This window comes from Ambystoma mexicanum, chromosome 2p, assembly GCF_040938575.1.
Source record: "Ambystoma mexicanum isolate Mex_15411 chromosome 2p, UKY_AmexF1_1, whole genome shotgun sequence".
Taxonomy (NCBI): Eukaryota; Metazoa; Chordata; class Amphibia; order Caudata; family Ambystomatidae; genus Ambystoma; species Ambystoma mexicanum.
The window spans coordinates 1,209,891,654-1,209,913,813 of record NC_090923.1 but is presented as its reverse complement, the minus strand read 5'-3'; the positions used below and the strand labels follow the sequence as shown (position 1 = coordinate 1,209,913,813).

The following is a 22,160-nucleotide window of genomic DNA, read 5'->3' as shown; positions in this document are numbered from 1 at the left end:
ACCACAAGGAAGAAAAAAAGATTAGAATAAGCCACAATATCTAAAGCTGTCGATAGATCTAAAATAATGAGAAGAGAAGATTATTTGCATTGGGAAAAAGAGGTAAGAACGTTGTTAACATGCAAATGAGCCGTTTCAGCGGAGTCAGCAGGGTGTAAGCCAGCTTGTAGTGAAGGTGAGGAGAGAGAATTAGAAAGAAGAAAAAGGTATTTTTGAGTAAACCTTTTTAAGCTTATGGGGTATCCAGCAGCCCTCCTGTCTGCTGCCGGTGTATGATGGCCCCACTGGGCCAGAGGTCACTGGCTTGCTGATGAGTCTGTTTCTTCTCCATATGGCTTGACTTTTTTTTAGGCCCTCCTCATTATAGCCACCTGCAGAGGGTACTGCTTTCGATTGGGACACCCATTGTAGGCTCCTTGCATGTTGCAATAGTTTTTTGTTCTTCTGGCTTTGGTCTTTTGTGAGCCCCAGTTGTCTGACAATCTTTTGACTTTGTTTATTGTCTCTCTCCCTCCCACAGCTCGATGTTTACTTTTGATCCTGCTCGAGTTTGGTTTCAATAAGGATTCTGATTCCAAGTCTTTCCCACTCCTGACACGGATTCTCAATCGTCTCTTCTGGCTTGGCTTCTCAATGTACCTTCCTGGCTCAACTTCTCTGAGACCTTCTGGCTCAGGTTCTCAATGGGCAGGGCTGCTTGGTGGGCTTGCCAATTCCACCAGAGTCCGATCTATGGATCCCAACTATCCTCCGTCTGTATTGCTCTTGCTGTTTCTATGGGGTCTTTAGGATTTTGACATGCCACTCTTTTGGCACAGCTTACCAAGGCTCTCCACCTCTCAAAGGCTCACCCCCTCTATGCGCCCCATCTCAGGCCTCTCTGGTTTCCTCACCTGCCTCTCAACACCCTGTTCGCTTATGGCTCTTTTGACTTGGAAATGCTTATTTCTGCCCTCTTCCTCTCTCCTGCTGCTAAACCCTCCTGTGTCTCCAACTTCCTCCGGTGTCACCCTTTCTTCTCCCTCCTTCTCCTCTATCTGCCCTACAAATTCAAGATTCCCCTCCCTCCAACGTTCTCTTCCATCCTCTCTCCGCCTTGCTCCAACCTCCTCTAGTGTCACCTTTCCTTCTCCTTCCGGCTCCTCGTGCCTAAAGAAATGACACTATCTCACGTACAAATCAACCTACCTCATCTCTCCCTCCTCCAGCCCCAACATTTCCTTTGTAATCTTTCCACCTTACTTTATTCTCCTGGTCTTTCCCTCCTCCAGTGTGTTCTTTTCCCATCTATTACATCCTTCCTCAGGTCTCATGTTTGCTGTCTCTAGGTACTTTTGCACTGTCTTCTCGGCCCCAAACTCCCACACCCTGAGATTGGGGGAGCTCTGTTTTACACCCGTAGTCTCAGCATGATTGGACCCATGATGGATTTAGAGGAGACACCGCTTTGGCATTATTAGCCTTGACTTCTCTTTGGGCATGCAACCCGCGTTTGCCCACTAGTGTTTGGAGTGCTGGGCGACTGCGGGCGGATGCTATAAAAAGTTGGAATGCCATTTTGAGGTCAGAGGGCTCTGTCATGGCAGCCGCCTGATTCCACCATGGCTCCCTCCAGTCATTTTGTGTCAGGCGGGCCAGAAAAGAAACACTCTACTATTTTAAGAATAGATCAGAAAGGTAATTATAAAGGCTTGAAACAGTGTGAAAATAACACAGCAGCACCTGATTTGGATTAGACAATAGTAAGAGATGGCTGTGACTGGACCAGAAAGGGAACTGGCCCTCTGGCTAAAATGCCTATAGAGGGTATGAAACATAACAGACACTCTGTGGCTATACAACACAACATCTTCCTTTCAGAGTGGACCAGAAAGAACAACAGAGGCGTCATTCAGAGGTGGGTGGTAGCAGTAAAATCTGCGGTATTTGCCAGATAGCTCCAATTTTCCCCTACCACCATTTCAGGTTTGGCCCAAATACCAGAGGATGGTGGAACAGATATGCACCGACATCATTGAGATTGGCTTCTATGAACTGCCACAGGTAAGAGGTTCGGAGGTTGCTTAATTATTTTAATTGAATTGCCATTATTTTAATTGAACACCCTCTTGACGACCGATCAGAGTATATATTTCCCAGGCTGAAGGAACTCATTTGGGGCCTTACATAGACTTATTTCCCTCTATTTTTGGTAGGAACAAGTTACAGCGGGTGCAGGACCACTATTGGGATTCAATGCTGAAAAGCTGGCATTGCATCCATACTTAGGAAAATGATGACAATAATGTAAATGAAGCAATGTGCCTCAATGCCTCCGGGTTGTTTGGGCGCTTTATAAATGAAACAAATAAATAAATGCATAATGTATTGAGATATTTCATCTTTGATGCCGCAGGTGGAGTGCGTGAGGCAGGTGGAAATGGTACTTTTTCTGTGCCCCTGTTCTGCCTGCCAAAAAACGAAAATGCCTCAAAGTGTTAAAACAGGTGCAAAACCAGGTGTACACCTTTTAAGCCAGGTGTGTACACCTGTTATAACACCCCAGGGAAATGTATCCCCCAGAGCATTTCCACTTCTTAAATATCATGCACGATAGGGCCAGATAACACCCACAGCCCTACCTGGCTCAGGGTGAGTTATGCCGCAGTAGGCCAGTTACAAAGTCTTTGCAAGTTTGCGGTCAAAGAAGTTCCCCATTGCTCAAGAGGCGAGGAATACGAACAGCTTAATTATTTGACCGGAATACCACTAAATGACTGGAAGAGCAATGTGTGCCCCAGCAGCTTGCAAAGTGTTGGCCAACCCCTTAGTGTGAATGGAGGCCTGATCGGGTGAAGATTCAATGCTCGCCCAGCAACCTCTCCTATTGCCAACCGACCTCCTTTACCTGCACACTGCCCACACTTGCCGCAGTATTTCCTTTCCCCCCACTCTTCTGGAGTTAGCAGACCCTGCAACCCAGCAATCTGCATGAGGTCTGGCACCTAGGCGCTCGGGTTGCATGGCCATGCCTCCCTTTCCTTAGCCCTCTCCACCTGAGGGAGATGGGGCTGCACTGCAATATGCTTACACTGGCCCTTTCTTTAACATGGGAAATGCCCAGACGTCACAGGGGGCTATTTTACTCCACACATGTCCCCTGTTTTACTTCCATCTGCGCAAGAGCCCCCCACCCCCACCACCCACTCCGAGCCAACTGTGAATTCACAGACTCAGGGGAGCGTGGTGTCTGTCTTCTTGCTGATAGAGTTTTATCCATCAGCTGTGATTTTTGGATACCAAGGCTTGAGGCTCATTACGCCATCCTCTCGGGTTGAGTATGTAGTCGCGGGCTAGAATTCTTCTTGGTCTTGGTCTGTGTGGACTTGTCACAGTAGGGCTGGTTGCACAGGGTCTTCGCCATAATGGGCCTCGGGTAGCGGTCGATCAGCTCTGGGAGTCTGTCGCTAGACTATCCATTTATTGGGAGGAGAAAGGGAGCGGTGCTCACTTATCCAATCAGAGTAATGCCAGTACCGCCCCACCCCACTCCCTCCTGACACCGTTACTCGGCTGAGAAGGAGAAGAGTTACTTTCTTTTCAAAGGCCCTTGTATGCACTTCCTGATGGAGGAGCGTTTGCAAAGACAAGAGAGAATAATGTTTATAATGTTTAGGGTGCCCTGATTCTAACTGGAAAACATGGCACCTGCCCCCTTAATAGTTAATAAGAGTTCTAGATTCTCCCACCATCCTCCTGTTTGTGTTTCTGTTTTAAACTCACACACTGGTCTTGTTGTGGTATCTGTGCCAGGATAGGTTTCCTAGTGTAGCCAAAGTCTCTCTTCTACTGTGCAAGTTGTGTGGTTTGATCCACTTTCGATTACCACAAACCTGAGGTTTTTCTACATGTGGGCAAAAATCACAACCAATGGCAGCACGCTACTTTGTGTTTTTACGTTGCGCATGCGCATTCCTGTGCACGTTGAACGCATGGGGCACGCAGTGAAAGGTTATGGCGCACTTTGTCCTGCAGGTGCAGCCATGTACAAAACACAATGAATACATAATGTGTGCAGCAATGTTAACAGCAGCCAGTGGTGGTGACTAGGATTTGTAGAGTAACCCGATAAAGTGTGTTTAAGACACAGGTGTGTCCCAGGCTACCATAACAGTGGGCTTGCTATAATGACCTTCTGCCTCACTTATGTCACTTATGATCCCAAATCAACCATGTACATATAGTGAAGAATAAACTAAGTCACAAAACAGATCTTCAGCAATGCAGTCGGGTTCACCCCAAAGAAACTTTTGCCATCACAAAGAGCATCCTGCGTACAAAGTGCAGTTTCATGTGTCCGAAGATCCAGTGGCCTCCGAATATGTGAGTCATGCTCTATACCCCAGGGTCCACTTCAGCTCCATTCTTGTGTGGGTTCTCCCAGCACTACGTTGCTGCTTGCTTCATCAGGACCACCCAGCGCCGCGTGTCCCCCGAGGAGCTCTGGTTAGTGCTAGATCTTGACCGTCTCCTGCGGGACGAAGAGTAAGGCTGAGCAGCAGAGCCCCCGCTGCCTCCCTTAGTGCAGAGCCCCACCGCCTCACGAAGTGCAGAGACGGCCCTCGCCGCCTAGAGGAGTGTAGAGCCCCCACTGCCTCGCGAAGTGCAGAGCCCCCACTGCCTCCCGAAGTGCAGATCCCTCACCGCCTAGCGAAGTACAGAGCCCTCACCGCCTATAGGAGTGCAGAGCCCCCACTGCCTCGCGAAGTGCAGAGCCCCCACTGCCTCGCGAAGTTCAGAGCCCCACCGCCTCGCGAAGTGCAGAGCTCCACCACCTCGCGAATTGCAGGGCTCTCACCGCCTAGAGGAGTGTAGAGCCCCACTGCCTCGCGAAGTGCAGAGCCCTCACCGCCTAGAGGAGTGCAGAGCCCCCACTGCCTCGCGAAGTGCGGATCCCTCACCGCCTAGCGAAGTGCAGAGCCCTCACCGCCTAGAGGAGTGTAGAGCCCCCACCGCCTCGCGGAGTGCAGAGCCCCCACCGCCTCGCAAAGTTCAGAGCCCCACTGCCTCGCGAAGTGCAGAGCCCCACCACCTCGCGAAGTGCAGGGCTCTCACCGCATAGAGGAGTGTAGAGCCCCCACTGCCTCGCAAAGTGCAGAGCCTCCACCGCCTCGGGGAGTGCAGAGCCCCCACTGCCTCGCAAAGTGCAGAGCCCTCACTGCCTAGAGGAGTGCAGAGCCCTCACTGCCTAGAGGAGTGCAGAGCCCCCACTGCCTCGTGAAGTGCAGAGCCCCCACCGCCTCGTGGAGTGCAGAGCCCCCACCGCCCTGCGGAGTGCAGAGCCCCCACCGCCTCGCAGAGTGCAGAGCCCTCACTGCCTTGCGGAGTGCAGAGTCCCCACCGCCTCGTGGAGTGCAGAGCCCCCACCACCTCGCAGAGTGCAGAACCCTCACTGCCTTGCGGAGTGCAGAGTCCCCACCGCCTCGTGGAGTGCAGAGCCCCCACCACCTCGCGGAGTGCAAAGCCCTCACTGCCTTTAGGAGTGCAGAGCCCTCACTGCCTCGCGGAGTGCAGAGCCCTCACCGCCTAGAGGAGTGAAGAGCCCCCACTGCCTCCCGGAGTGAAGAGCCCCGCCGCCTCGTGGAGTGCAGATCCCTCACCGCCTCACGGAGTGCAGAGCCCTCACCACCTAGAGGAGTGAAGAGCCTTCACCGCCTCGCAGAGTGCAGAGCCCTCACCACCTAGAGGAGTGAAGAGCCTCCACCGCCTCGCAGAGTGCAGAGCCCTCACTGCCTTGCGGAGTGCAGAGTCCCCACCGCCTCGTGGAGTGCAGAGCCCCCACCGCCTCGCGGAGTGCAGAGCCCTCACCGCCTTTAGGAGTGCAGAGCCCTCACTGCCTACAGGAGTGAAGAGCCCCAAATGCCCCCCGGAGTGCAGAACCCCCACCGCCTCGTAGAGTGCAGAATCCCACTGCTTAGAGGAGTGAAGAACCCCCACTGCCCCCCCCAGAGTGCAGAACCCCCACCACCTTGCAGAGTGCAGAGCCCCCGACATCTTGCAGAGTGCAGAACCCCCACTGCCTCGCTGAGTGTAGAGCCCAAACCACCTTGCAGAGTGCAGAACCCCCACCGCCTCGCAGAGTGCAGAACCCCACTGCCTAGAGGAGTTAAGAGCCCCCATCGCCTGGCAGAGTGCAGAGCCCTCTCCAGCTTGTGGAGTACAGAATGTGGTGACTCTTCCTTTCAGGCTCAGGCAGAGCCCTCTCCAGCTTGTGGGGTGCAGAGCCCCCACCGCCTGGCAGAGTGCAGAGCCCTCTCCAGCTTGTGGGGTGCAGAATGTGGTGACTCTCCCTTTCAGGCTCAGGCAGAGCCCTCTCCAGCTTGTGGGGTGCAGAGCCCCCACCGCCTGGCAGAGTGCAGAGCCCTCTCCAGCTTGTGGAGTGCAGAATGTGGTGACTCTTCCTTTCAGGTTCGGGCAGAGCCCTCTCCAGCTTGTGGAGTGCAGAATGTGGTGACTCTTCCTTTCAGGTTCGGGCAGAGCCTTCTCCAGCTTGTGGAGTGCAGAATGTGGTGACTCTTCCTTTCAGGTTCGGGCAGAGCCTTCTCCAGCTTGTGGAGTGCAGAATGTGGTGACTCTTCCTTTCAGGTTCGGGCAGAGCCTTCTCCAGCTTGTGGAGTGCAGAATGTGGTGACTCTTCCTTTCAGGTTCGGGCAGAGCCTTCTCCAGCTTGTGGAGTGCAGAATGTGGTGACTCTTCCTTTCAGGTTCGGGCAGAGCAGGGCAATCATGTGGAAGCAAAGGAGCGGGAGTTTGCTGAAGCCTCTGCAGAAGAAATCACGACAAGATCCTTGAAGACTCAGAGAAAGGAGCAGGGGTCAAGTCCTAAAAATTCAAGTGGGGGGACTTATCAACAAATGCAATAGGATGTGACGTCGCTAGAAATTAGCATATCAAGATGAAATATGCACATGCCATTAAATTGGCTTTGCATGAACGACCAAATTCAACAGGACGAATGGCATTTGCCTTTCATAAAATGAACAAACACACGAAACCAAGAGAGGATATTTTATTCTAATAGCGTTTTTGAAAATATTTAAAGGTGTGCATGTTTTAAACTTCGAGAACCAATACAAATGTTTTCACTGGGACTTGCATTACTGAAATGAAAGATTTCACCTTTACTTCTTTGTTATTTTTCGTCAGGGTATATAGTGCAGTGGTGAAGTGTCTTGCTTACAAACCTGACGACTGCAGGTGCGGTTCCCCGAGGTTGGCTTTAATTCATGTATTCAAAGAGGACATTTAATGTTTCTCATTTTAGTTGGGGGGACTGAGTCCACCCCCTGAATAAAGTGGCTGGACTCCGTCCCCCGCGTGTGCCCTCGACTTGAGCCCTGGGAAGGAGTCAAGTACAGAGGCCACACCAACGGCCGGGCAGAAGCGTTGGCATCGGAAACATTCCGGGACACCGCCACCTTGTTGGAAAGAAAAAGGAAGCCACAAGAAAAAGATTGGTTAGACACACAGAGCCGCAAAATACTGTTTATATTCAGCAGCCAGTCATGGTGTGGCCACATGGTGTTGAGATTTCAAGGACCCCAAAGCACGATATTTTAGTGCTTTCAGTGAAACATGATTTCCAGATTCGAGACTGCGTCAGAGTTTACGGAGCCAGGCGAAGCGTGGGACGGCATCACAATATCTGGTGGGGAGGGTTGGCTGGGAGGGAACTGGCATGGAGTTCAGATGCATCCATTTCCATGGGGTGTTTGCAGTATGCGAGGAGTGTGATGTCCTTCAAAGAGGGAGATGCACATTAAGTCAGTGTCATCTCTGGTGTCCCCCATTTCGGAACACCCATTTTCTCTCAGAATTGTTCCACATGGTCTCACAAGTCATCATTTTGCCGGTATCAGCCAGTTCAAGAATGTCAACGATACTTCAAATCCAAAGAAGCAGGCCTGCAAGAGACGAAGAAAGCATGAACAACAATGGTAATGCAAAGGAGGACTCCACCCCAGCCCCACCCAACGCCCCCAAGCAGGCATCCAATCGGGCCCTAACACCTGCCTCTGGCCCCTAGCGTGGCTTCATCAGCAGAGAGAAATGCACAGAACGACCACACACTCCAGCATAACGGGCATCCGTGGCGGACATTGTAAAACTACCAGAGGAAGGTAATCAGACGACTCTGTAACGCCGGGGACACTCTGCTCCAGTTCTGGGCTTTCATTTCGCCATGATTCGCATTCTGAGAGTATCCTTCTTGGGCCAGTTCAATTGAATAGTTTGGACTAAAGTAAAAGAAGTCAAAGCAAATCTTCGGACTGGAGTAGGATGACATGGTACTACTAGTGATTCCCACAAGCTCATCGGGCTCTCCAAGTGGCAGTCATGGCAGAACAGAGCACAGAGGAGGTGGAGTGGGGTGGTTCACAGGTAGGTACAGTACACCCTTTTCGATAATATTACCACATAAGGGAAGGGCCACACACTATATATGTAAACAAGATGTAACCTTTATATTAAGAAGAGGCAAAGAGAGAAACAATACAGTTAAGTAAAACTTTGTGAACCACATCGGTCACAATGTGTCAATTTCACTCAGACAAAAGATACAATACAGTATGAAGTTAAAAGCTAGAATGTCCTTGCTTGCAGCCAGGGCAGTCAGAGGGTGGTAACCTTGTTGGGGAAGGCGGTACCCTGGGGTGCTTCTCCCCAGCCCCCATTGAGCTCATGTGCTGGTAACTTTTTCAGGCTGAGAAAGCCCACAGTGGCCAATCCCTGCCCACTGTCCACACTAGTTCACACTTTGTTGCAAGATCCAATAGAAATATGCCAGCCTGACATGCCTGTATTTGCAACATTCAAGGGGTGGCCACAAGAGAAGCCACCAGACACTGTTAAGCCAATGACACGACTAACCCTGTAGGTGTTTTATATGTAGCCAACCATACTAACCAATCCCATCCCACCCTAGGTTGGTGAAATATATCATTTTTTTAATGATTTCACAGCTGAATAAAACTCCATGACAAGCCTGTAACCAGCTGAGAGCATGGGAAATCTTGAGATGTCCGTGTCTATACCCGCAGTGGTTTTGTCACATTTCTGGATTCCTCCATTACTCGGGGGCAGGGATTTTCCCTGAGCAAGACCTCTTGCTTTTATGTTCCCTACTACTTCACTTCATAACTACAGCCCCAGCCCTGTGACACACACATCCAGTGGCCAAAGATGGGCACTTCCTTTCTATAAAGGGGGAGAACAGCTAGTCCTGTGACCCGGCAAGCCTTCGAAGCAAGAATTACAACCTCAGTTTTGATGAATGGAGGAAGGCGGTCAAAAAGGAGCCAGTCGGGTAAATGGAGTTCCATCCAGTGGAATCACTTTACACAGGCAAAAACATCCCCACAGACCTAGCCACACGTGTAACAAAGAGAGGTTACTCACTCAGAGGGATTAAGGGTGCCTTCTGGGTACCCCGGTCTGAGGAGTCATAAAGACTTTTAAGGCAGAGCACAAAAACACACAGCCACACTCTGTAAGGCTTAAGATTAAGGGTGGCTGGGACACAAAAACAAGTCACAAACCTAGACACGCCATCAAAAGTAATGGAGTCTAAGTGGCAAAACACACAGAGTACAAATAACCACAAAAAGAGCAAGGCAACAAATCTTTGGAACTCCACATCCAGTAGCTCTGCACTTGGAATGTCCAGATGAAAAGTAAATCCCTAAAAAAGTGACTATTCATCAGACAACAATCAAGGAAATGGCACTGATATCCTTTCTCCGGAGAGCAGAGCCACTTGGGTCCATCTCGCTCACCCACTCTTCATGGTTGACACTGGGCACCAAGACTTTACTTCCAGCATAGGACCATGCTGGACCAAGGACAATAAGAACATGCCTGAACTATCACCCCAATGATCACTACAGGAATAAACCAATGTCAGCTCGGGCCCCCATGCCTGATAAATATCCTCAACAAGTCAGTAATGACCCTGCAGCTTTCTAGCATTGGGGCTGCCTCCATGTTTTGTTTACAAGATATGTCAAATGTGGTCACTTTGAAAACTCATTGAGTAATACTGACAGCAATTTCTGTGAACCAACCATCTTCTGGCATGTCACCTTGTGTTGAGCAGTTAATGGAACCCTATTGCAGCCTGGCACACCGGTGAGCCAGCCATCAGCCCCCTCCTACTATTTAAAATGACAACAAAGCAAATCCGTCTGTCTGTAACTGTGTCGCTCTATGATTCTTTTGTGTGATTCAGTTAATATCTCGATAAACCAGTGCTAATGTGTAAGGGTGCAATAGTGAGTTATTGCTGTGGAACTTTAGCTCAGTGGTCTCTTGCAATCCCACCCCCCGTCCCCCGATTGTAGCACAGATGTTGCCACTGTGGGGCGACCCTGCGACTCCAGAGCACCTCTATTTTGAGGCAGTTCACTGCGGACATTGGTTAGTGGATCTAAGCCTGTGGCCAGGAGAGAGCTGGAAAACTGGGTATCCACCTCCTGGACAAAACCGAAGAAATCACAATGTGCTCTTCTTGGCTGACATCTAAGTGTGCACTGTCGCAAAAAAGAGCCAGGAGATCCAACAAGTGAACAGCTTTTCTAATAACATCAAAGCCTGAAAGTTTTGCCCTGTAGAACATTTACTGAGTACTTGAACTCCCAGGGTGTGTGTTAAATGACTGGGTGGAAATCTTGAATGCTGGTGGCACCCTTTTATGGTATTCCTCATAATACCCAAAGCCATTGTGGTAAATGTTTGCATTCCACAAATTGTCATATGTTATTCCGTGTTTATGCCACACCATCTGCAAACGTAATTGTGAAGGGACAAACATAGGTGGTCACAGAGCTCTTACCGCATTAGCTGGGAATGCTCGCAGCATGGCCGCCGTGAACCCCTTGTAAAGGCCGCGGGGACCTTCCTCTCGCAGAACCTCTCGCAATACGTCCAGGAAACCACTATACCTCCCCTCCGGGGCTTTGGAAGCAGAAAAGAGGAAAATCATATTTAGTCAGAAGTATCCCATCAAATGTAAACTACAATGCAATTCCTCAACGCTCATTTACATAGAGTTACGACATACTTGTCAGAAGAACCTATGGCCATAAAGAGCAAAGTAGGCAAAGTGCATGAGCCCTACATTATCCAATTGATGAAGTGCATATTTCACGGTTTGGGTCTATTTGACCTAAAACATTTGACCTAATCACATTTGATCGAATTCATTTGACCTTGTTTTCGGTCTAAAATGCGGGGGAGAGCCCCCAACCCTTCGGTCTAAAATGCGGGGGAGACCCCCCAACCCTGCACTTCCCCTCAACCTAATCTATACCCTTACCCACCCCATATATATTTAATCAAATTTGACCGAAAAAAGGACAAAACAATTAGATCAAATGTTTTAGGTCAAATGTTTTTAGGTCAATTAGGCTAATACCTATTTCACGCTGTCACGCCGGTTGACTGCACAAAATGAATTAAAGCAAACGTCCAAAGTGGGTTATATTAAAATATATACCCGAGTTCCTCGCATAGCCACTCATTAGCAGTGTACAGACTCTGTGGCCACCCTTTGACGTTCAGGTTCTACCTCCGTGAATGCAAGTTAGGACTCGGGTACATTGGTGGACTGTTATCTAGGGATCAGTACTGTACCAGGAATCGGGAGGTGCTTTGGCAGTACTGAATAGCACAGGACACAGCATTTCTCGGCATGAAAGCCAAAAAGACCCTCATGTCATAACAGCCAGACTGAGCTTTAAGGGGTTTGGTGATACTCATACCCTGGAACCTGCAAACTTCATAAAAAACCTCCAAGGAATATTCCCTGCCGGGCCCTAGTTCAGTGCGTCATGTGACAGCAACCATGGGATGGATCCCCGCTAATGTGTGGACCGGTGGCTCCAGCTGGGCAATGAAATAGAAAGGAGTGAAGAAGAAGGATGTCTTTATTTTTTCTGAGTGATGCATTAGTAAAGTAATCCAGAACTAGATGAGTTCTCATGCCAGGTTCCAGCTAATCATCTTTTTAAAAATAAAATCGCGCAAAAGAGAACTGAAACCAAAGTAAAGGAGATTATCGAAGGCCACAGGACCACAATAAGACGACTCGTCTGATGCTGCATAGGTTTGGACAACTAGTTATCCAGCAGCATTGTGAAAAAGTCGATTGGAGTATCTCTAATTTTGCTTTACCAACAAGTGGGCAGCATAAAACAGAATACGTTTTGTGTATAATTTGCACCCACCCATAATTATAATTTCACATATAAATCCTAAATGGCTATGTGGCTGTTCGAGATAAAACAGAAACATTATGTAACCCCTTAACCCATTCAACACCAAACGTATAGGGGACCCAAGTTCTGACCTAAAATGATAGGGCGGCTGGCGGTGAAAGCTATGCGGTATTCTACAGAAAGTAACTACACAATTGTTATCCTTCAGATCGCTGATCTGCCTATCCCATCTGTGTCTAATTCAAACGTTGTTAAGACACATTTGTAATTAATATTATTTCTGATGTATAGAAAACTTCTGGACAAACCTTTCAGGTCTTCAAATGACTTGCTCCCCATGTCAAGGTATATCTTGTTATATCGTAGCTTGAGGTTTCCCAGAGGAGCTCCTATACACCAGTAATAATAGCTATATTGGGACTCGTGCACTAAAAAATCTCATATTGTTAGAAGAAAGGAGCACTTTTTGTTGTATATTTTGTATTTTTAATGTATATATTGTCATGCTGTTTGTGTGCGTATAAACATGCTGTTAATATTAATAACGTATCCAATGCATTTATTTAATAGTTTTTTCTAAATTTGAATCATTAACTTTTGAATATGGCACAGATTTTGGGCAGGGCAGTGAGCTGAAGGATACAAATAATTGTTTTTACTGTAGTAACCCCTGAACCATCATATGGAGGTTGGCATGAGCAGGTTACACAGGATTTGTGTGGTTCTCGCTACTGGAATAGTGAGGGGAACGGTGGCTCAGGACTGAGGCATCCCGTGAGAGCTGTGTGTTGTTGTCAGGGCTAAAATGCCAAGTGAATCTGTCGATCGAATTTGCGTGTAACAAAATAGTAGAGGGTGTCACAAAAAACGCAGAAACAGTCACGTTGTACAAACCTATCTGAAAACGAGACTTCAGCACGTCCACAGGGATGGCTACTGCCCAGTTACAAACCCCGGCTAAGCCTCCTGCCAGCAGGATGCGGGGGACGCTCAGATCACTCACACTGAAAGGAAAAAAGAGAACCGAGGTGAGATCATCGGATATCCTTCCAGACTACCAAGTCCAGCACAGATAAGTGGTACAGAATTCTTGCCTATATTCCTGCATTCGTGTGGTACAGCCACATCATTGTCCTTGTAAAACCACATTGTTTAGCCTTGGAACCAGCTGGAGCAGGCTATACTGGCAGTTGATAGCCCAGAGATCAAATTGAAAGTCTTTAGCAAGGTCTCTAATGCATTTAACATCCAATATGCCCCATTCTGGCAGGTGATAGGACGGTAAGCTGTTGGCCATGTTGCTCGGATGCATTGTGGGGTGCATTCAAAGGCCTCAAACAAAAGTCCCTTTCAAATGAACAGCAAGATTTTAAACACAACACCAAAAACGGCTTGCCCTGTGTTTCTTTTTCAAGTAAAATTGAAGAGCCATGTGGAAAAGGGGCCTACCTGTCATTACCAAAGGAAAAGAAGCATTTTGATTCACAAAAGAAGGAGGATTCAAAGATCCCTTTTACATGGAAAACAGGATTTTTAAACAGTGATTCAAAAAACGGCTTGCATAGGTGTGTGCAAGTAAAAGCAGTTTAAATGTGAAAATGTATCACTGCTAACAGAAAAATGTCAGGGAAAAGACATAATGTGCGGGTTGACAAAATGAAATGTATATTATGTTTCACATATAAAACACCAGTTTGATATGAAAAGCCACTTTGTTTTCATGGAGAAATGTTAGCCCAAAACAAACCCTTTTACTGGCTGTCGGCTACTTCACAAAGAAGTCCCCCTGTGCCAGTTTGGATTATACATCCCCCAGCTAATTACCAACTGCAATAAAGTGTCCTGCTAAAGGTGTCAAAATTCAGTGTTCTCCAGACCTGCTGGCTTTGAAGGCATTGACTGCAGGAGAAGTTCCCCTTGGCTGGAGCATGACTAATATGTGTGAAAATGGTGGCAGCAACTTCAAAGAGCAAGCTTCCAACAGACTGATAAAAAAACTCTGGGTACAGGCAGACCCACTAAAAACAAATGGCCAGAAGGCAGTAGGAGGGACATTTGTCCCACATGAAGATTCACAAGTAATTTAAAAGGACTATTATCATTCATGCCTTTTTCTCAGCAATCATAGGGTGGATTTTCTTCATCTATGTACAATGTTTTAGGTAGTTTCCAGGTGATTTTGGAGATATAAAAATGTGTGTCTGGCTGATCTGAACATGTTCCAAATGTGAGAGGTGGTGAGCGGGTGGAGAATAAAATTAGGGATGTGGATAATAACTTACATATTCATAACTGTTATGATATTTATGGAAATGGCAGAAATGTGCCACATGGCCGTGCTACATGGTACAGACCTGGTGGTCGGCTTATCTAATTCCTCATGATTAGCTGAATCAGAAAATATGTATATTATGCCAGTTGCTAGTAAAATTATGAAATTGTGACACATAACTAGTTTGTGCCATACATTTGAAAGGAGAACAAATGGAGATTACAAATTGCCATATGTTGCTCCAGACCCCTAAACCAACACTGACTTGGAGGCTGGGTTTGGGAGGAGAGAGATAGGCAACTGTTCAATCCTAGCTGTGGGAATATTTGCAGGGCACTTCCTCAAGATTGTAAAATTGGTGGTGTTAACGCTGCTTCATAAGGGGGCACTGCACTAGGAGGAGGGGACACACACAGAGGGACAGACAGACAGAGAGACAAGGAAGGCTGCTGAAACTTACCATCTGACAGCAGTAAGGAAACACCAGAAGAGATTGCTAAGAGTGCATCTGGGTGGAACTGTCTATTCATAGGTAGGCCTCAAAGCTGACTGAGCCATCTTTGAGAGTGCAGTGACCAGACCCCTGTCCTATCTTTCCAGAGTATCCTGAGATGCAGCTGGCTTTCCTGAACTTTAAACAGAGGCTTTCTATGTAAGTAGAACTGACCCTGGGAAACCAAATGGTGGGGGAGTCTGATTACCTTGAAGACTCCTGTCACGACCCTCACCCAAAACCCCCTCTGGCAAACCCATTGGCCAGGTAGAGTCAGGACTCGGGCCTCTAGAGCCTGGCATCCCCTTCAAAAGCCCTCCAGGGGCCAATCCTGGCGCCTATTGCGCCAGGCTCATACACCATGAAAAACATGTGCTTGGGAACTACTTTATTGTGTTTGTCAGTCAACATGGAGGCATCCACATAGCTTGGTTCCTAGGAACCAAGCTATGCGGTCTAGTGTTTTGGGACTATTTTGTTGGGGCTATTTAAACCACACCCGAGCAAGACAACACGCTTCGCGTTACTTTGCAGTTTGTAACATGACGCTCATCGTGTCCAGCTATATCCACGAACCTCGGAGAAGCAGAACCTGCAAGGAGACAAAAGGAACATCATTAGCAGCAGCATCTTACCTGCAGTCTTCATCTTTAGCTACTCGCAGCTCTTGAGAACAGCTTCCTTGAATCTGCACGCCTCCTGGACTGAACGACCTGAAAGAGGAAGATAGAGGCATAAGCATAAGAGACATTGCAAATTACGAACTGCTCTAAAGGCTTACCTGGCTGGTCGCCTCGCGGCTGGTCCCACTCCGTAAATTCCACACGCGCTGAAGAACACTGCAACCTAAAAGGAAAGAAGGAAAAAACAGTTTAGCAAAGGCAAGACATCGCAGCGCTGCACATAGCGCTTACTTACCGCATCATAGTGCTCTTAATACGCCATCATTTACCAGCGAGGCTCAACCAAGCCAGTTCGCCGCAAAGAAGGCAGGATGGAGAGCACGCCTAACTCTACCACAAGGTGAGGAGAGGGCCCCAGAGGGGCTGAAATCATATGGGGGTGGAGGGAGGATACTTACCCCGGTCGGCCAGTCTTGAACACAGTCCTCCTGTATTTTCAGGCAGCACCTTCCCTGCAGACCACATCTGGGCACCACTGAGAAGTATACCAGCAAGTACCCGGCTGGGTGGCGTCCCTGTGGATACCAGGTGAGCATAACAGAACGCGAAGCCTACCATAACAAATCCACCTGGGCGCCATGGAGACATCAGAAATTGACCAATTGGCCCAATTACTAGGAGAGCTTCGTGCTGAGGTTCATTCTGCCCGACAAGAGACAAAAGCTCTCCGGAGGGACTTGCTAGTGACCAGAGATCGTACGGAGGAGATCAGTAGGTAGATCCTACAATCACAGGCAGGGCAGACTCCTCTGCCTGGGAGCAATCCACTGATGCAAAACCCCACCTTACCATCTACTACCCCCATTCCAGTACAGATCACGTTACCTGGAACAGTTCCCCTGGCACCACCAGAAAGGTTCTCAGGCGACCCACGGAAGTATGCGGCATTCATCAATCAGTGTCACCTTCATTTTCTTTGTAGGCCTGGAGCATTTCCAAACGACGAAGCTCGGGTAGCTTTTGTTTTATCATAACTGAGTGGTAGTGCAGCAGATTGGTCGGTGCCGTTGGTGACCCAGGATGATCCTCTATTACGTGACTTTGGGGGGTTCCAGAGAGAAATGGAAAAACGTTTTGCTCGCCATACCCAGGAACAAGCAGTAGACAATTAACTCTTATCCCTCCGACAGGGGAATCAGGACTTGTTAACGTACATTGCTACCTTCAACAGACTGGTTGCGGAAGCTAGGTCGCCAGAAAACAAAAGAACCACGTAATTCCGTCGAGGCTTACGAGGCGAATTAAAGAACATCTTAGCCCAGGTGGTTGATCCACCCAGAGACTGTGCCGAATTCATAAATCTGGTCGTGCAGCTAGATGACCGGTTGCAGGACCGAAAAGCAGACCGGTCTAAGACGGACCCTCGTACCGTGTATGTTCGACCAAGGGAAAACACATCCCATGTACCCTAAATATTCTGTAGAACCCATGCAGATTGGAGGGATACAGCCTCCATTAACAAAACAAGAGTGGGACAAAAGAAGACAACAACAACTTTGTTTGTATTGTGGGAAACCAGGACATTCCTGAAGGACTGTCCAGTAAAACCCCCAAGAAGAACAGTCGGGCCATAAAGAAGGATGAAGTTAAGGAATCGGAAAACTACCAAGTTCGACAAACATAGAGGTCAGTTTGTCGAGTGAGAAGAAAGAGTTGCTGACCTCGCACTTTGCAATACCAGTGATCTTAATTAACCTCCAACGGTCGTCAAGAATGCATGCCGTTGAAGCATACATTGACAGCGGAGCAGTTGGAAATTATATTGATCAAGAACTGGCAGCAGAGATGGGGCTTCCTTTGTGTTCTAAGCCAACTATGGACAAGGTAACCACCGTGGATGGGACAGAAATCGCTTCCGGACCAGTAACCCAGTGCACAGCCAGAGTAACCTTGCTGTGCCAGGACGGATATCCGGAGTCTATTTCATTTGATCTCATCAGGGCACCTCAGTTCAGGCTAATACTAGGGATGCCATGGTTGGTTGCTCACAACCCTTTGATAGACTGGCAGGCACAAAAATTAACCTTCCCCGGTGACTGCTCCCCTGCCTGCTATTATCAAGAGGAGAAACCCGACATCTGTATTGCCATGACTCCCGGAGCGACAGTATCAACCCTGGGAGTAACTAATACCTTGCCAAGTGAATACCATGATTTCCAGGATGTATTCTGAAAGGACCAAGCCAATAAATTGCCGCCGCACAGGCCCGATGACTGTCAGATCGACCTTGTTCCTGGTGCACAAATCCCTTGCGTCAGGATCTAGGCTCTCACAGAACCGGAAAACCTTCATTTGAAATACTATTTAGACCAGTACCTTGCAAACGAATTTATCCGTCCTTCGAAGTCCCCCACAGCCAGTCCTTTGTTCTTCGTACCGAAGAAGGAAGGGGACTTGAGAACCTGTATTGACTACCGTGAATTGAACCAGATCACTGTGAAGAACCGCTACCCCTTGCCACTTATCCCTGAGATGCTAGACCAATTCAAAGATGCCCAGATTTATACCAAATTGGACCTTCGAGGAGCGTACCACCTGGTCTGAGTCAGAAATGGAGATGAATGGAAAACCGCCTTCTGTACTAAGTACGGCTTGTTTGAATATCAGGTCATGCCCTTCAGGTTATGCAATGCTCCTGCGGCATTCCAATATTTCATGAATGACATCTTGAGGGAGTTAATTGATGTGTGCGCTTTAGTGTACATAGATGACATTTTAGTATACTTAGCCTCGAAACAAGATCATGTCAGGCACGTTCGTTCAGTCCTCACAAAGCTCTGTCAACATTGCTTGTTTGCAAAGCTTGAAAAATGTTTTTTTCACGTCACCGAAGTAAAGTTTCTTGGTTTTATCCTTACTCCAGGAGGCATCAGAATGGACGTGCACAAGGTAGATGCCATTCTGAAATGGCCTTCACCGATGTCTCTGAAAGGGGTCCAAAGCATGCTGGGCTTTGCAAACTTCTACCGCCGGTTCATCCCAGACTTCTCTCAGGTTGTGCACCCAATCACAGTACTATTACGAAAAAACAATAAAAAGTTTGCTTGGACCGAAGAAGCAGAAGAAGCCTTTCAGGAACTTAAACAAAGGTTTACCTCTGCTCCAATCCTGCGACATCCTCATCCAGACCTCCCTTATGTCGTTGAAACTGATGCGTCCAGTCTAGCAATGGGGGCTGTCCTTTCACAGAGAGACCCGGAAACTGGCCAACTACATCCTGTGGCCTTCTGGTAAAAAAAGTTCTCACCTCCAGAGATTAATTATGCCATCACAGACAAGGAACTCCTGGCTATCAAATCCGCCTTTAAAGCCTGGTGGCACTACCTTCTGGGGGCCAGACACACCATTACAGTCAACACAGGCCACCGAAACCTGCAATATCTCAAAACAGCCAAAGCCCAGTGCTCGCGCCAATTACGGTGAGCCCTTTTCTTCGCCGAATATGATTATGTAATCACGTTTCGACCAGGTGTCAAAAACGGAAAGGCAGATGCCTTATCTCGTATGGGCATAGATGAAATGGTATATACAACTCCAGACCCAGTACCTATTATACGTGAAGACAAACTCTTGGGTATCACGACAGCCTTAACACAAGCAGAACTACGGAAAGAAATTCAATGCACAATGAATCCCGATGCTTTCCTCGCATGGCAAACTCAAGGAGAACAATATTCCATCAAGGACCATCTACCCTTTTTTGGGGATCGCCTATATGTACCCAAGGAGGAATTACAACAGTATATTATTTCAAGTTAACATGATTCACTGATCGAAGGGCATCCTGGGATCGCCAAAACCCTAGCTAAGGTGAAAAAGAACTTTTGGTGGCCTACCTGGCGTAAGGACATCATTCAGTATATTCAGTCCTGCGGTGTCTACGCACCACAGAATCAAAAACCATCTGGTCTCCTACAACCATTGGACATTCCTCCAGTTCCATGGCACACTCTTTCCCTTGACTTCATCATTGATCTACCTCCCAGCCAAGGGTTCAACACCATCCTTGTAGTTGTGGACTTATTCTCGAAGATGGCATATTTTATTCCTCTCAAAGGTCTCCCAGATGCATCCACGTTAGCAAAAGTATTCCTGGAGGGCGTTGTTAAGCTACATGGCTTCCCTTCAGTTCTGGTCTCTGATCGAGGCAGCCAGTTTGTATCTAACTTCTGGAAAACATGTTGTGCTATGGGGCAGATCGACATTCGGCTATCAGTCACCATCCCCAAATGGATGGCCAAACCGAGAGAACCATGCTGCACCACGAACAAAGAAATTGGAAAGATTTAATATGGATAGCCGAATATGCATATAATAATTCCTTGCATTCAAGCACAGGACAAACGCCCTTCTATACCCTTTATGGCAGACATCCACGTACCTCTGAACTGGACCTTCCAGCCAGCTTGGAAATGCCAGCGGTAAAGACTCTACACACAATCATTACTCAGACTTTCAAAAAGGCGAAGGTACATCTTATTCATGCCAAAGAAAAACAAAAGAGATTCGCAGACCAACACCGAAAAAAGGCCCCTGATTATCAAGTAGGAGACAAAGTTTGGTTAGCCGCTAAATTCGTATCCATCAAGGGAACCCGGACCTTTCATCTCAGATACTTAGGAGCCTATACCATTAAGGCAATTATCAACCCAGTAGCTGTGAAACTGGGTCTACCACCTAATCTACAAATCCACCCGGTATTTCATGTGTCCCTCTTGAAACCAATGCAACCCAGCACGCAGATTGGGACACCACCTAAACCCATACTTGTTGACGGAGAACCAGAATTCGAAGTCAAAGACATCCTGGATTCTAAATACTCTAGGTCCAAGCTTTCTTATCTCGTCGATTGGAAAGGATTTGGACCACAAGATAGATCCTGGGAGCCCAGTGAGAACATCCACGCACCACGTCTAATCAGGAAATTCCATCGGAACTTCCCAACTAAACCTGGGCCAGACAGAAGGAACACCGTGGGAGGGCCCTTAGGGGGGAGTGCTGTCACAACCCTCACCCAAAACCCCCTCTGGCAACCCCATTGGCCAGGTGGAGTCAGGACTCAGGCCTCTAGAGCCTGGCATCCTCTTCAAAAGCCCTCCTGGGGCCAGGCTCATACACCATGAAAAACATGTGCTTGGGAACTAATTTATTGTGTTTGTCAGCCAACATGGAGGCATCCACATAGCTTGGTTTCTAGGAACCTAGCTATGCGGTCTAGTGTTTTGGGTGTGGTAGCCTAGGGACTACTTTACCTGGACCATTTTGTTGGGGCTATTTAAACCACACTCGAGCAAGACAACACGCTTCATGTTACTTTGCAGTTTGTAACGTGACGCTCACTGTGTCCAGCTATACCCACGAACCTCGGAGAAGCAGAACCTGCAAGGAGACAAAAGGAACATCATTAGCAGCAGCATCTTACCTGCAGTCTTCACCTTTAGCTACTAGCAGTTCCTGAGAACAGCTTCTTTGAATCTGCACGCCTCCCGGACTGAACGACCTGAAAGAGGAAGATAGAGGCAACATTAAAGAAAGCATAAGAGACATTGCAAATTACGAACTGCTCTAAAGGCTTACCTGGCTGGTCACCTCTCGGCTGGCACCACTCCGGAAATTCCACACGCGCTGAAGAACACCGTGACCTACAAGGAAAGAAGGAAAAAACAGGTTAGCAAAGGCAAGACATTGCAGCGCTGCGCATAGCGCTTACTTACCACATCATAGCGCTCTTTATACGCCATCATTTACCAGCGAGGCTCAACCAAGCCAGTTCGCCGCGCTGAAGCTCCGCATACCTAAGGGAGAAAAAGAGACATAATTAAACAAGAAAGGCATGCAGGATAGCAACAATACTAAAGAACAGCAATAAGACCTACCTGAATGATATCAAACGGGCCAGCGTCAGTGAAGTAACTGGACCGCACATGCCCACAAAAGACAATGCGCCCCTGCAAAGAAGGCAGGATGGAGAGCACGCCTAACTCTACCACAAGGTGAGGAGAGGGCCCCAGAGGGGCTGAAATCATACGGGGGTGGAGGCAGAATACTTACCCCGGTCGGCCAGTCTTGAACACAGTCCTCCTGTATTTTCAGGCAGAACCTTCCCTGCAGACCACATCTGGGCACTACTGAGAAGTATACCAGCGAGTACCCTGCTGGGTGGCGTCCCTGTGGATACCAGGTGAGCGTAACACTCCTTTCCCTTTATAGAGGAGGAGGGGGGCGGACTGTGTAGATCCTTAGTCTATTTAACTAAACATATTAATTTAATTAATTCCCCATTTGGCAGAACCCTACAGGGTGAATTTTGTTAAAATTCGAAATTAACAAAGCTCATTTCCCAGTGTGCGCTGAAAACTATAGCCTACAATATAATTGCGGGAGCAAGTCTGACGCTGACAGGGAGGGGGTTCCATAGTCTTGAGGCGTTAGTCTTGAATTTCAGTTTAGACCCCTCCA

General features: G+C 48.0%; 1 protein-coding gene across 2 annotated transcripts in view; it reads right to left on the bottom strand.

Moving 5' to 3' along the window:
* Positions 1-7,032: 7,032 nt before the first annotated feature.
* The window catches only part of LOC138567348 (mitochondrial carnitine/acylcarnitine carrier protein-like), a 165,847-nt gene continuing 150,719 nt past the window's right edge, over positions 7,033-22,160 (bottom strand). For both annotated transcript variants that reach the window (XM_069645464.1, XM_069645465.1), the window contains 3 exons: positions 13,148-13,257; positions 10,870-10,991; positions 7,033-7,942 (listed from right to left, as the gene is read on the bottom strand). In XM_069645464.1, the coding sequence (XP_069501565.1) occupies positions 7,880-7,942; positions 10,870-10,991; positions 13,148-13,257 (295 nt within the window). In that variant the 3' untranslated portion in view covers positions 7,033-7,879. The remainder of the gene's footprint in view (positions 7,943-10,869; positions 10,992-13,147; positions 13,258-22,160) is intronic.